The 15,749-nt window shown below is 34.8% G+C and overlaps 1 protein-coding gene across 1 annotated transcript in view; it reads left to right on the top strand.

The window, feature by feature from the left end:
* The window catches only part of DNAH5 (dynein axonemal heavy chain 5), a 128,879-nt gene that overhangs the window by 27,234 nt on the left and 85,896 nt on the right, over positions 1-15,749 (top strand). Inside the window, exons 15-24 of the mRNA XM_074897847.1 lie at positions 1,775-1,981; positions 3,605-3,776; positions 5,060-5,205; positions 7,379-7,519; positions 7,978-8,236; positions 9,054-9,244; positions 9,327-9,426; positions 10,793-10,917; positions 12,555-12,756; positions 14,262-14,497. Coding sequence (XP_074753948.1) covers positions 1,775-1,981; positions 3,605-3,776; positions 5,060-5,205; positions 7,379-7,519; positions 7,978-8,236; positions 9,054-9,244; positions 9,327-9,426; positions 10,793-10,917; positions 12,555-12,756; positions 14,262-14,497 — 1,779 coding nt within the window. The remainder of the gene's footprint in view (positions 1-1,774; positions 1,982-3,604; positions 3,777-5,059; positions 5,206-7,378; positions 7,520-7,977; positions 8,237-9,053; positions 9,245-9,326; positions 9,427-10,792; positions 10,918-12,554; positions 12,757-14,261; positions 14,498-15,749) is intronic.

Genomic DNA, 15,749 nt, shown 5'->3' with positions numbered 1-15,749 from the left:
AAACTGAGTCTACTTTAACATCAACACACTTGTCTACCACATATGGCAAAAGATGTGATTACTGCAGTGGTCTCTTCTTGAGATAATGAGTGCAGATGGATGTGGACATGAGTATCATAGAACACAAGGTGGAGCTCCTGCTCTACTCCTGAACAAAAGAAAAATGAGAGGGGGGCAAATGTCCTGTGGGGAATAGAAATGTAACAGAAATAGGGCTGTAGCTCCTGCTACTTTTTAGTCTTCTATACAGTGGAAATACTAAGCTTAGTACCACTTTCTGATATTTCTGAACATTCCCCCCCCCCCCCCCCCCCCCCTTAACTGTTTGTTACTGGATGGTTACCACCTTGTTTATCTACTTTTTTTTTTTTTAATAGCTTAAGATTTAAAGCCATTATTATTTGTGCTATAGCCAATGATGTTCAACTTGGATGTATTAAAATAATAAAATACCAGTAAGAAGTGTGAAAGTTACTATAATTCTATGGCAGTGAAAGATGTGTTCCTTCAGTGCAACCCCTTATTTCTGTTAGCAATTTCTGTTCTCTTAATAATGAAAATTGCATAAAAAACCCCATAAATAGGGGAGGAAAAGATTGATAGTGGGAATAATAAAGCTGAAATTCAGAGAAGAGTGCAGTAAGATTTGCTGGTGAACTTTGCAGAAAAAAATTCAGCTCCTATTTAAGGCATCTGTGCTGAGTGACTTTGATGCTAGTAGATAGAGCATAATGACTTCACTGACAAAACTTGATCAGATGTTTTCTTGAAAAATGTTTGTAAAATTTCATAATAATACATGATACAACTGAAGCAAACAGTATAGTCAACTATATTTTAGACATTGAAAGCGGGTGCAAATTTTCAGTGTGTGTTTCATAACAAAAGAATTGAGTATACTGAAAGAAATCAGTGGGTTGTGAAAATATTACTTAAAACCAAGCTCCGTCTCAATGTAATGTGATACATGAAATTTGAGAAGTGAATAAACCCCAAAAAATTATGTTAGCAAAGGGGCAACTGGAAAATATGAATAGCAAGGAAGTTTTTCATGTAGGAAAGATTTCCCTACCTAACACATGACTTCTTCCTGGTGTCAACCAAACTTTCCACATGTGGTGTCTATGAATTCTCTCTGTTCTAATCACATGGAGGACAAATGGTATTCTAAGATTCCACTAAGGCAGTTAAACCAATAGTGTGACTAGTCTTCCTTTTTAAGAATTAAAAAATTAATCTGTAATAGACATTAATTTTAGTATTTTTAAAAATTTGCCCAGAGGTTGGATATAATTGGGAGTTCCATTAAGGTTGGAGCGTGGTATGTCTGTTAGGTAGTGGAAAACAAGTGAAAGAAGAAATGAGGATAGGTTTATTCAAAAAATACTGAAGAAGTTATCTAAGATTAATTCAGTTCATCAAGGGAATTGTTTGCAGCTTTATTGCAGAGTGTGCAATAAGTTTTAAGGAAATGAGAGTTAAGATTTAGGAGGACTGAAAGTAAAAAGTCTATGGCTCTGCATTTGATGTTGGTCTGTGGAATGCAGTTTATGATATCCAAGAATGAACAGAAAAATGTCTGTTGGAGAAAGAAGATTGTTTAGCATTTGGGTACATAAATAATATGTTAATAAAATTTCATTGTTGATTACCATATCAATCATTATTGTCAGCAATACCTGATTTTAGTATCTGCCAAAGTGATATTTATGTCCAAAGCAAAATACTCTGTATTGGCTTGTCTGATCAGGAATTATGACTTTGTTTTCTGCAGATTGAATTAACTAAAAGAGGACTCCAGGCATCTCTCCTGGTAAAAGCTCCAGAAACAGGAGAATTATTTGTGAATTTTGACCCTGAAATATTAACTTTAATCAGAGAAACAGATTGCATGGTTTACATGTGCCTTGAAATCCCTCCATTTGCAAGTATTATTCAACATAAGAGAGACTGGTATAAGAAGATTGTCAACAATTTGCAAGTGGGTTTATCTTAATTACGTATATGTATTGTACATTAAGATGTCTAGGTTCTATACATATGGAAAACAAAAAAATGAAGATCGACTATTATATGTTAAGTAAACATTGGCAAATCTATTTTTTATCTTTATAACTGTCTCGAGGTGCTTCTTAAAAGAATTCCTTGGCTGTTGTTTTCTGAGAAGTGAGTTCAAAGAGGTATGGGTTTAGGGAAGTTCTGCAGAGCTTGGGAAAGAGATGAGGATGGGTGGGAAAGGAGGCTTACATCATGCCTTGCTCTGTTGCCTGCTTTCTAAATGATAAGCAATTTATATCTCATCCAGTAATGGAGTCAACATTGGATACACTTTGTTCTGAGAGGATAGCTCAGAGAGAGGACAAATGGTATGCCTTTAAAAAGTGTAAAGCATCCAATGAGTAGCAGCATATTTTCTGCACCAATGTTTTGCACAGATGTCTATGGAATAGATTAAAAAAGAGGAACTAAAACTTCCCTTTCTCTTTTAAATCCTTTGGAACATTTTCTGCCTATGAACAGAGAAGGTTCTCGATGACTCAAGGATTCTATAGTTTCAAAGGACTGCTTGATTCTGAATGAAAAAGAAATGTTATATTAAGTCATAAAGTTATTGCTAGGATTATTTTTTGCAAACCATGTGAAACTAGATCAGTGGGTTAAAGATTCATTAGAATCCAAATACCATATTAAAATTCTGTTAAGGCTGGTCTAATAAAAGTGCTGATCAGTTGACTTAGATGTTGTTTTATTTTTTTTTTTTTTCCTTGTGCTTTTTGTCTCCTGGAACACATGCATTTAGAGATTGAAATTTGCAAAACTTTTTCTTCGTTGTGATTTAACCCCAATAGGCAGCTAAGCATCACAGCTGCTCACTTACCTCCCCCAGTGGGATGGAGAAGAGAATCCAGAGGTTAAAAGAAAAAATACGTGGTTTGAGATAAAGAAAACTTAATAGGGAAAGCAAAAACTGCATGTGCAAGCAAAGCAAAATTAGGAATTAATTTACTACTTCCTATTAGCAGGCTGGTGTTTAGCCATCTCCAGGAAAGCAAGGCTGTATCACAGTTGCTTGGGAAGACAAACATCGTAGTTCAGAATGTCCCCCTTCCATCTTCTTCCCCCAGCTTTTATTTTCAATCATGATGCCATAGATATGGGATATCCCTTTCATCAGGTTGGGTCAGCTGTCCCGGCTGTGTCCCCTCCCAGCTTCTTGTGAGTCCCCAGCCTACTCACTGGTGGGGTAGGGTGAGAAACAGAAAAGGTCTCAGTGCTGTATGATCACTGTTCAGCAATAGGCAAAACATTGGTGTACCACCACCACTGTTTTGATCACAGATATAAAGCAGTATGAGCAACTATGAAAAAAATTAACTCCTTCCGAACCAAAAGTAGTACAATCTACAAAGAACTTCCATGCAAAGTAGTACTTGCATTATTATAAAAAACAACAAATAGTGAACTTCTGCCAATTAATTATTGTTTCTTAAGAATTTCAGTGATGTACATCCAGAGCAATTTTCTTAAGTTATGATAAGTATGTGTACATGAAGAAGTTAAATCAATGTATATTAACTATGCTTTAATTCTCTGCTTATTTCAGATGATGTTGACAGAATATGAAAGAATTAAACGGAAAATACAACACCCTATTGAACGACTGATGGCTCCTCAGTTAGCAAATGTAGATGATGCTATCCAGCCAGGTCTAATGTTGCTGACTTGGACATCCTTGAATATTGAGAAATATATTAATACAGTTTTTTACAAGCTAGGTAAATCATTGCCTTCTTCCATTAACTTCTGCTTATTTGTTTCTGTACAAATGCAAGCTATATTATGAAGCTTACTACCCTTTATATGATTTGCACTTAATTGATTTATATATGAAAGAATTATGAATTTTCACCTGTCCTGTACTTCATGAAACCTCTGCTTTATATCAACACCTTCTTTTTGTCTCATGTCTTTGTCAAATTTTTATTAATATGGGTGGGATGGCAGTTAGGATTAAACCAAGCATAAAATAGTGTGCAAAAAGGTCCTGTATATTCTGAATTCAAAGAATGATAGCTACTTTTTAAAAGATCTCCTAAGTTTCAGGCTTTTCCTAATCTTGCCTTTTGTTTCTATAATATACAAAACAAGTTCTCAGTGAATATTATCTTGACTGTGTTGGCACTGTCACTGCTCAGTAGCTTTTCATATTAACCTTTTTTTTAACATCAGTCTCTTTAAAACTAATGCATACATTTCTTAGACAACAGCTGTAGAAAACAGATGAGCTTGTAGTCTTTTCAAAAGATTATCACAAGATCCATTGTGATACATAGTGTTTCTGAAGATACCAAGTTCCTTTTGCTTCGGCTTAATTCCTACATCAAACAGATTTTGTTTTTTGAAATGATGTAAGTAGTTATAGTGGGAATTTTCTTTATTTGAAATATCTAATTAAAATGCATTTTGGATGCTAACCTGACTTTATACTCAATGTAAATGTGAATAATACAAGTAGTTTGAGTCTGGAACAGACACCTTGTTCATGTTTCAATTTCGGCATTGAAAGCAAATTGCTATTAAACTGTGAAAATTCTAGTGATTTTTTTTTTTTTTCTGTTGACTCTTATTTGGCTTCCAACATTTTTTTGAAGGATAGACATTTTATTTGTCAAAAGTTTCTGTTGTTAGTAGTTTCTCCAAGTGGTAATTAATTCAAACTATAGGAGAAGGAGAAGTATTCCTGGACCTCAGGTGAATTTGAATGTCTTTGCTTGAAATGCATGTACTTTAAGCTCACCTTATAAGTATTTATAATATTTTGCCTATTATCTTTTAGAATATGGAGAGCATCTGCTAGATGAGCATATGTTATGCAAAACATTAATTTTTATTTCAATGGTGAACCTTGCTGTAGAATTTTAGATGTTTCAAGTAAGCTGATTAAGTTGTAGAATTAATATAAAATTGAGTATGTTGAAGTAAAAATTTAAGTGGGACTCTGCAAGGACTATTTTTTCAAAATTTTAAGCTTGTTTTGAATCTCTGTTTGCTTCAAAAGCTGGGCTGGAGTTGTTGCTTGATCAAGTGAATGACTTGGTTGAATTTCGTATTGATGCTGTCCTTCAAGAAATGACTAGAGTGCCACTCTGTAAGTTGCCAGAAGATGAACCACTGAGCTGTGAGGAATTTCTCCAAAAGACTAAGGTTAGTAGATAAAAGTTTTGTAAAGAAGAGTTCAATGACTTTGAATTAAGATATTTTCCCTTTTTTATGAGATAAAAACAGTGCAGAATTAATGAAGCATGTGTGGGAAACTGAAGTAAGGAAATACCCACTTGATATGGGTATTATATAAGGCCTGGGACCTTAAAAAGGAACAAAAATACCAAATGCAGAGGTCTGAGCTGAGATATTCTTTTCTGAGCTTATTAATGTCAAGCCAACTACTGTATGATTATTTCTTCTAAGCTTTGATATAATTCAACTTAAATGTTTTTCCTCTGTGAATAGAGTCTTTTTTGTCATTGTTGCTCGTTAGTGCCTTTAAATAAGGGAATTGCCCATCTGATGCCTGTGAATATCTCCATAACAAGTGCACTTCATTGCATGGGAGAGTAAATACTATGGAAATGATTGTGTACTGAAACTGTACACGGTTGGTAATAAGTTGTGCAAAATATACTCAGAAATACCTGAGTGAAGATATCCTAGGAAAACCCCATCCTTCACCTCATCAAAATACTTTTATGTTGAGGAGGATTAACTGTGTAAGCGTGTAAATCGTTAGTCGGTTAGAAAGCTGATTAAACTATAATAAAATTGAAATGTCAGAAAGGTTTTTATGAGGCAGTAGTGAGATATTCTACTATTTTAGGATATAATGTGTAACTTGTGTTTTCTTCTGAAATAAACTGCTTTGGAAAAGATTGTAGAAGATCATTTAGATAATCCCCACCCCTGGACTCTTGCAGCAATAAATACTACAAATAAAAATTTTGTTTCTCTTAGTGTACTTATCATTTTGGCCTTTCCTCTTTTGTCCCTTGTAACAGCTCACCTTGTTGCTAAATACAAAGTAAAACCTAAAATAATATTTTATAGAATGAATGATATTTTGCAAGCCTCACAATCCATAGGGTTTTTTTGTTGATCCTGCTGATGCTTTCCTGATAGGGCTAGTACTAAAACATATTCACTAAAGTAAATGTATGTGAGAGGCAGCACAAAAAAATTTCCCAGCATTGTGTGATAATTGATATTGCTTAATGTTGATCTTCTGCAAGAAAACTGAAACTGGTACATAGCAACTACAAGATCACGATAGCCAATCGGTTTGAGTTAGCAGCTTAAGTGGTATACTAGCCCCAGTTATGGGTACAATGAAAATAGTAACAGTGTTTGTAAGCTTATCGTAGTTTTTAATTAGAAGAAACTAGAAATAAGTTATGTCACTTAACAGGTGTCTTTAATTTTCCGAAGAAATTGCTGCAACAAAAGTAGTTACAATGTCAAAAAAAACCCAGAGTACTTTGTTTAGTAGCTGATACTGCAAATCAGATCTGGCTTCTTTCTCAATTAGACTGAATCATTAGGAATATCAAAGATTGTCTTAAAATTTGGAAACGACTCCATCTTGCTAATGGCTGAATTTTTCCAAATATTGATTTTTAATTAAACAGAGTTAGCCAGGCTTGATTAAGCTTAAAGAAATAGGTGATAAAAAGGAAGAAGAAAATTAAAAGGCAATTATAGTTAAAATTATAGTTGGTTAAAGCATACTTGATCAATTTTACAGTATTAAAGAAAAAAATGCACAATAATATGTTTAATAAGATTTCTGAATTTTATTAAATCTCATTCTTTGATTCCTTCTCCCCCCAGTGATTAAGTTTCTTGTTTATTCTAATCATAAATACAGCTTTTGAAAGATTTTATCAAAGTGGGAAGTACAATTTTCTAATACTCCTTATGGAATAGCCAAGTAATGTGAAATGGCAGTGATTAAAAGAAAGGTTAAATAGACAATAACTACACCGGAAATTTCAGAAAATTAAGCAGCACTTGATTTTGGGAGCCCTTTAATGGAACTAGGCTTTATAAACATTGAGTCATGATATTAACTGTGGATGAGTCATGTGATTTTGGAAAAAAGCCACAGTAGTTTCAAAAAACATTTATGATGTCTTGTTTGGCACAACAGAGAATCCAACACAAAATAGTTTGGAACAAACCAGTTTAAATAAAAATAGTGTGTACTGATTTTGGTTTTCACAATTCTGAAGCCTTGATGTTTGTGTTAATAAAGGTTGTTATGACCATGAAATAGACATGAGAAGCAGGAAGATAAGAGCATATGTTTGTTTTGGTTTGATAACAGGAACTCTGTGTAAAAGGTTCTCGGACTTTACACTTAAAAAGCTCGCTGGTGGAAGATGCTGCTAATGAGCTGATTAACATGTTACTTGATACTGAGATACAGGTCACTGGTGAAATAAGGGGAAAAAATACAGGTAAGATTGTACTGTAGCTCTGTACTTATGTTTCTTTTGCATGCTGATAGTATGTGTTGGGAGATATTGTAGTTGACTGAAGTATCAATCAATATCTGATGTCTAAAGACTTTTGTTTGAATTTGCCTGGATAATGGATCATCTAGCAATCATCTATCATCTGCAAAATATGTTAATATTATCAGTCTAACATGAATGTTGAAATGTTCATGCCATGGAAGCAGCTATTTACAGGTGTTCACAAATTGCTGGACTTCCTAGAGAAATAATATTTAAATTTGGGTGATAATCATGCCTGTTTGCACTGAGTAGAGAAGGTGGGTAGGAGTAAAAGGACTGTTACATTGAGGTACAGATTACAAATGATTATAATCTGCACTTCCATATAAGTGAGCTGTATTTCAGACATCTGTGGAGGTGTTGCTTTATTGTGTTTTCAAGTACCTTAAGTCAATTAACTAACTAGTTTTATGATGTTTTAGCAACAGAAGAGGAAATAAGATCAAAAAGCTTGACTTCCTCCCACAATTCCAGTGAGATATGGGCTGGACTGTCTCCTCCACCAAAGAGGAAGAGAACAAACTTAGAAATATTAGAAGAAGAAGCCAATGAACTGCTTTCCTACTTCAATCATCGTAATATTGATGCCCTTTTGAAAGTCACTCGAAACACTCTGGAGACCATACGCAAGCGCATCCATGCATCTTCCATCATCAACTTCTTAGGTGGCCATTTTGCAGTACTTTGCTTTCTTAGCCCATGAAAAGAAAAATGTAAATCCCAGAACTATAAAAAAAAGAGCCACATATGTAAAAGAGTGGGGAAAAAAAGGGAGTTTGAATAAACTGTCTTGTTAAATCACAACTGATAACACGGTATATTTCCAAAATAATTTTTTGCCCTTTAGGAAAAAAAGTGTCATTGCAATGCTGTTTCTCTTAGGACTGATTGTACTGTTCTGAAGCTAGATACTATATTTGGAGCTGGACTTGATAAATGGTTACCTTTTTGACCTTGGCTCTTACCTAAAACTATATAAAAAAAAAAAAAAAAGAGGTGTGTTCTCTTTCTCTTACTAATTACCTTCAGATCTTTCTATACATTATGATGGCACACTTTTCTGAAGTGTTTTCTTATTACGTAATTTTAAGAAACAAAAATAAAGACATTTGTATTTGATCTCTATAGCATATAAGGCATACAATATTATGAGTTTCTAAGAAGTTTTTGTGCCCAATTTAATAGACTGACTGGGACTACAGTCCAGATAACAAAATTTTCTGCTAGACAGAGTTTAGCTGCACAGAACAAGCTGAAGAAGAGCTTCGTGGAGAGAAATAGCATGGCACTTAGTTTTTGCTTGTGCTGCTGTAGACTTTGCTAATACGTCTTGTAAATTACTCAGGAATCTTTTTTTCCTTAAGGAATTACACTCAATACTAGGATGTATGTATTGGTTTATATCATTACAATACCTAGTTTGATGTCTTGAAAAATGTGAACAACCATAACAACCTTATTTTTTTTTTCCCTTTCATTTAGAAAATCACAGTGCTCCTAAGCAGAAAAGAAGTGCTTATCCTATAATTAGGACTAGTATTAACCTATCTATCCCTAATATTGTCATGACACCCACTTTGGATGAGGTACAACAGATGCTTAATAAAGCTGTAGATAGTATTGTGAAAGTAATGAAAGGAGTTGGACAGTGGAGTAAGGAGAGAATATCCAAGGTTTGTGTCTTTAACAACCTTTCTTAAAATTAACGTTTCAAAACTACTGCAAATAGAAAATGAGATTTTATTTCTTCCACAGAAGAAAATGTTAGAGAGAAAAGTGGCTGTGTTGTGGTGTGAGAGCAGAGACAATGATTCTGATGATGAGATGAAAGAGACTGGAAAGAAAAACATCCATGGTAATGATAAACTCTGACATCACTCAATTTGAATGTTAGGTAAATGTGATTTATACAGAATGTATTATAGGATATTAAATACAGAATGCATCAAAAGCAGTAGAACAAAGACTTCATAGATTTTAATTTACCTCGTAGAAGAAATAGGTTATAATAGCAACACCAGAGCTTCTCTGTGTGTTCAGGCTTGCCTGAAGATGCTTGCCTTTGTGTGGATTTGAATAAGGGCATTTTTTGTGCCTCTCAGATTTGTACTGCTTTGGGTTTTACCTGCAGCATGTGAAAAGCTGTTAGAGTGCCAGGTTCGGCAACATAGTTGAAATTTTGAATGAGTTTGGCAAACAATTATAGTCACTATTGCTACACAAAAGATCTTTGATCATTTTCCAGTGTGGTTTGTAACTTGGCATGCTTAAATGGGATCTTAGAACTTATGGTGAAAATCCTTTAAGAAAGGTAGTTGAACTTAGATAAAACCTGGTATTGAAATGTCTATATAAATTGCAGTATTGGTGGAGAGAGGATTGTGCAGAGGATTGAATAGGCTAAAATTTCTAAAAGGATTTTAACTTAAATGGTTTTGTGATCAGACATGGAATTAAGTTATTGAAGGCATTAATTCAAGGCAATTTAAGATGGTATCTTTGGTTGCTGGGTTTTTCTTGTCTGAAATGGCTTAGAATCAAGCCCAATTGTTCTACTTTGTACTTCAGGTACTTCAAAAGTACATTGAGTCTAAAAAGTAGGAAAGCAATACTTGAATTGGTTAAGAAATGAAATTGATCTTTCAAAACTAAGAATTTCTCTTGCCTGGATGAAATAAAGAATGATGGTAAATTCAGTCTTGTGGGTATTTACTAACACATGGGACCTCCCTTAAATCTTTCTTTCCTTTTGAGGACTGGCTATAATAATCTTCTCAGATTTAATGTTAATTTGTGTTTTAAATTATTAACTGTGGTCTACCCCACATTATTTCAGAAAATACAAATATTTATCAATTTGCTCAATGCTGACATATCAGTAAATCACTTAGGTGCAGTGTACAGGGTAAACCTTGGGGAGGGGCAAGAGAAAAAGAAAGATGATATTTGAAAGATTGGAGTGGAACTTGTTCCAAAGTTGATAGAATACCTAGATGAAACAAGTTGCCTAAAATGGAGAGGTTTATGAATTTGTGGCAATTGTATTGGCCACCTAGACTTCTAGTTGTCTTTTTGATTAGCAAGAACAATTAACTGTAAAATACATGCTTATTGAAAAATAGGTCATAGTTTTTGTCTGTAGGAATTTGTTTGGCCTAAACAATATGTCTGTCCTAAAACTGCTTTTTTATTTGAATCTACCTTTATAGATAGTGTGTCAGATGCAGCATCACTCAGTTTGTCTGATCCAGTGCAAAGCCAGAACTACTTCAAGAGCATTTCAGAGAACAAAGAAATTATTAAATTAGTATCTTTACTCAGCACGGCTATTAATTCTACAAAAGCGGTAAGACAATCGAGACGTTAATTTAATATCACTAGCTAAGGGATATTAATGTGTTACTTTAATATCCTTGGGCAGTAAGGGTAGGCATTTGAAGCAGTCTTTAAACATATGAATAAAAAAGTGTAGGATGGTGGACAGAAAACATGTGGCTTTGAATCTGGAAATGCGCTTTGAAAGTGTAACATGCGTTATGTGTACTCTGCTCAAAAATTTATGAGGTTTTAAGTATTACATAAAGTAATGTAATACTTTTACATTAGTAAAACTTATGTCTGATTAAAAACATACTTCCATTGGTAAAACATCATGAAAAATGCTAGATATAGTTGAGTTGTGTGTACAATATAGAACTGGAAGTAATTGTACAAGTGTGTTAAAATACAGTTTTATTCACATAGAAATTCTAATGAAACCAGCATGACTTCTGGTCCATTATGGAGAGTTTATGAAGATGTTTGGAAGAAAATTGGCTGTCAGCTTCGCATTTGTAAAGTGCTATATAGGATTTGGTACTGGAAGTTAGGAGATAGTTTAAGGAATATGCATAATTTCTTTGCTATTTTCTTATTCTATGCAATCTCTAGTAAACTCTAGGTATCGATCTGATGTTTTCTTTGGCAAATTCTGCATCAGTTCCTCCTGGATTATCTTTCATAGCAGTTACCTCTCATTTACATTTTCCAGAACTCCTGAGAACCAGAAAAATAATTCTGTTGCACATTCCTTAAATGATATTCAAATTAAAGATATCTGAATTGAGTGTGGAATTTAATGTTAAGATCACCAACATCATACATATAAAAAAATTTGTCTCATAACTTCATTATTTGAGAATGAATTGTGTTACTGCTATTCTTGTTATGTTGGGCCTTGGAGCTCAGATTTCAGTTGCTAATTGTCATGGTTTGAACTTGGCTGGCAGCCAATCACCAACTTTTTCCTGCCTGGTGAAATAGGGCAGGGACAAAAAGGAAAAACTCATAGATTGAAATAGAAAACCAGTTTAGTGATGGTAACAAAATAATAATAGGAAGCACAAACAGGTAATGCACAATGCGCTTGCTCACCACTTGCCAGCTGACACACAGCCTACCCCTGCAGCGATCCTGAACAGACTGAAAATTCCACCACGCCAACCCGAAGGGAGAGAGAACCCTCCTCCTTTTATCTACTGAGCATGGTGTCACATGATATGGAATACTCCAATGGCCAATCTGGGCCCTACACTCCAGCTGTGCTCTCTCCCAGCTCAAGAAAATTAACTGTATCCCTGCCGAAGCAAGGACACTAGTCCAATAAGTGGTAGGGAAGGACAAGTGTACTGTATCCTAGTCTTAAAGGAGGATTTTACTTCCCTCTGATTCCTAGGATTTTACTGACTGAAGAATCACTTAATTGGAAGATACTGTAACTCATTCGACAAATTGAATGTGATTAGCGTACAGTTCCTGGCAAGGCTTGTGATTGCAAATGGAATTTGCTTTAGCATAAATTTACCAGCAGCCTTCTGTTTGGTGGGATGATGCAACGTGCTCCACTGTGGAGTTCTTAATGTATTCTAATGAGTAGATGCTAAGAAATTATATATATGCTATAGATATAATGCTCAAAATCTTTGAACTTCTAATGTGTTTCAGGAAGTTCTTACAGCTTTGGAGAGTTTTAGCTGTTACCACCATATATGGCAGAGGGACAAGGAAGAAATCATTGATAAATTAATGATGAGAAACCCATTACTCTCTGATTTTGAATCTGAAATTCTACGTTTCCAAGACTTGGAGCTGAAAATCAATTCTGAGCCTGAATACATCTGCGTGGGAGCTGTTGCACTGTACACTGGTAGAGTTCAGCTTTCCACTTCTCTCTGTCTCCTGTGGGAAGGAGAGATGGTGCTTAGTTTTGGATGGGGGATCTAGATTAAAGCTGAAAAGGAGAGAGATAATGGCTGCTTGCTGTTTTGGCTGTAAATGCATGCAAACAAAACACTAATGCAAGGGTATCTGTGAGGCTCAGCTGGAGGTTCTTCCCCCACCTGGGTACTTCTGCTCACTTATGGGGTGGATGGTAGATGTTTGCCTATCCTTCTGTCACTGGCCCTCATAGGCACGTATTTTATGGGAGTTAGATGATACATTTATGTTACTTTTCTCCTTGCCTGGCTGCATGTATTGAGACAGCTGAAAAGCCTTCTATTTAACACAGTTAAGTGAAACATGCGTGTTGCTGATTCCCTTTTTGCCATGAAAGCCAGGCCTCAAATCTTTACTTTTTTGTAGCTCAAATTCCACATCACCTAACTAAATTTTGCATAAACATTTTACATCAGTATAGCAGAAAGGCCAGTTGGGAACTGTGATGGACTGTAAGAAATGCATACAACTGGTTTTGCAGTGGATGTCAAATCTGAGGAAGCAGAATGTTTTCTTCGTTAGGAAAGAGTGTCAAACAGATGTCTTTGGTTATATCATAAGGCAAAGAACTAGAGAAACAGGCTGGCTGTTGAAACTCAGTGGGTGTGAGGTGGTTCTGATATTTAATAAATCAAAAAGATTATCAGGTGAAAGAGCTAAGCATGAGAAGAAGCGCTGTGTATAAAGGAATACACACAAGTGAAATCAGCACAATGAATAATTACGTAACCTAGGTTGAAATTATATCTAGCTAAAATTTTGTCTAATGCTTGTGTTGGTATTTATTTTTGACTCTTCTATTGAGAACTGTGAGGAAGAAATTTAAATTTAATGGCAGAGTTTTAGAGAAATGGGCTGAATTGTTGCAAAATTGGGCAGCAACTGAGCAAGACTTCAATTTTCTCTCTAAATATTCATCACTTGGTTCCACTGATGCTACAGATAAAACTTATAAAAATTAAATGCTTGCTGGACCATTTGGTTTCATTAAATGTCAGATAAAACTTTCTGTTTCTTCAGCTTCCATAATCAGGCTGCTACATTTCTCTGTCACATTATTTCTTTTAAAGATAAATTTTTGAAAAGACTTTAGACTTAAATGAGAATATTAACCAATTTGTTGGTGATGTGTATGACGGGAATGTGTATAATGATATATGAACAAGATGACATGTGTGAGGTTGAGCCTCATCTTTCCAGTAGGAAAGATGGTATATTCTGAGAAGACTAAGAGGAAAACAATCCTGAACTCCAAGCAATCCTATAAACTACTCAAAGGTGTTAATTTAATTTCATCTTTTCTGTACATGGATGATTAGACTGAAAAACCAGAACTGGGACTAATGAGAACACATATTGAAAAAAGACTAAAAGTATATCTTAAAAAGTACGTACAATATCTAAATATCTATTCGTTGTTCAATGTTTTTTTAGCTGATCTGAAGCTAGCACTGAGAGCAGAAACCAAAGCCTGGATGACTTTGCTGGGGTGTCATTGTAATAAGAAGTACCGAACAGAGATGGAAGCAATTTTTGCTTTTATAGAGGAAACTGGCAAGAAGTTAAATCGCCACATCAAGGATCTGGATGATATAAGAATAGCCATGTCAGCTTTAAAAGAGATCAGAGAACTACAGATCTCCATAGACTCTCAAGTTGGGCCCATTGAGGTAGTTAACAGGGATGTTGTATGTATGGGTACTGTTTCAACACAGCGATTATTTTCTGGGTTAAAACTTAACAGTGCACTTTGAAAAGTTTATGATGTAATATGTATTATATGTTGCGTGTCAGACCTGTTGTGGAACTTTGATTTGGACAAATGTGTACTTGTTGAGTTAAGACGTGGTTTAATGAATAGTGCAGAAATTGTGTGATTTAAGAAAGAGGAAGATAAGAATACAAGTATTTATTGCAAGAAAGCTTTTAGTACTTTGTGGAAAGAGTCTGCATATGAAAAGCATTGATTTTCATATTTATTTTTTTTTTTTTTTTTTTTTTAGTTTAGCCTACAGAAGAGGAGAAAGCTAATGTTAGGCAGATTACGAGATTGTGTGAGAGTGATTGTTTTATCAGCTACATCACATGTTGAAATAAACACAAGCAATTGACTTCCTTAAAGAAGTTCACTTACTAGAATACGTTTATTGAACATCTTACAATGTAGGGACTTCTGGTCAAATGGCAGAATTAAAAACAGATAATAACTGTTTCTCTGCATTCCTGACCAGAGTATTGATTTAAGAATACTATAGTTTGGCAAAATGCACTATTGACTAAATGTTCAGTAGAATATTTTTTTTCCTAAGACATGTTTGTGATTCTTGATTGCCCATAATTTTATTGTCAGGTTTGTGTCCTTATTGTTTTAAATTAAGGTGACTTAACACAGAATTCTTATTTACCAAATGTTCACAAGTCTAATATTTTGTTTTGGAGATGCAAAAACTGTGTTTGCTGTCGTGCAAATGTCTTGCACCTGTGTTTTCTGGTTCTGTTTTCTCTGAGCTGAGGTAAATTACGGAATGCAGCATGTACAAAAAATGGAAATGAGTATGGAGCTCTATCATATTTTGAAGAATACAGTTAAGAAGGAATGTATTTCTCAGCCTTACAAGCTGTGAGGGTCTCCCTTGTTGTGTGAAGGAACAAAAATAGGACAAATAGATTATAGTGAAAAGCAAAGCATATCTGCAGCTAGAACCTTCTGTGAAATTGTCATAGGTAATGGGGTCATTTAGGAGATGACATTTTGGAAGTTCCTGCTGATGTGGAGCCAAGGCAAAGGCCTAAGCTTCCAATTCTGCAAGCAGGGGCCTTGAGTGCCTAGGCATAAGGAGTTCTGCTTCAAATTTTTGAAATGGAGGCTGACGTTTTTCTGCATAACGGGGTGGTAGACAGTGTTGTTTCCATTTTTGCAAT

The sequence above is a fragment of the Athene noctua genome, chromosome 2 (genome assembly GCF_965140245.1).
Source record: "Athene noctua chromosome 2, bAthNoc1.hap1.1, whole genome shotgun sequence".
NCBI lineage: Eukaryota > Metazoa > Chordata > Aves > Strigiformes > Strigidae > Athene > Athene noctua.
Note: the sequence above shows the minus strand (reverse complement) of the source record. Positions and strands in the feature narration are given on the sequence as shown.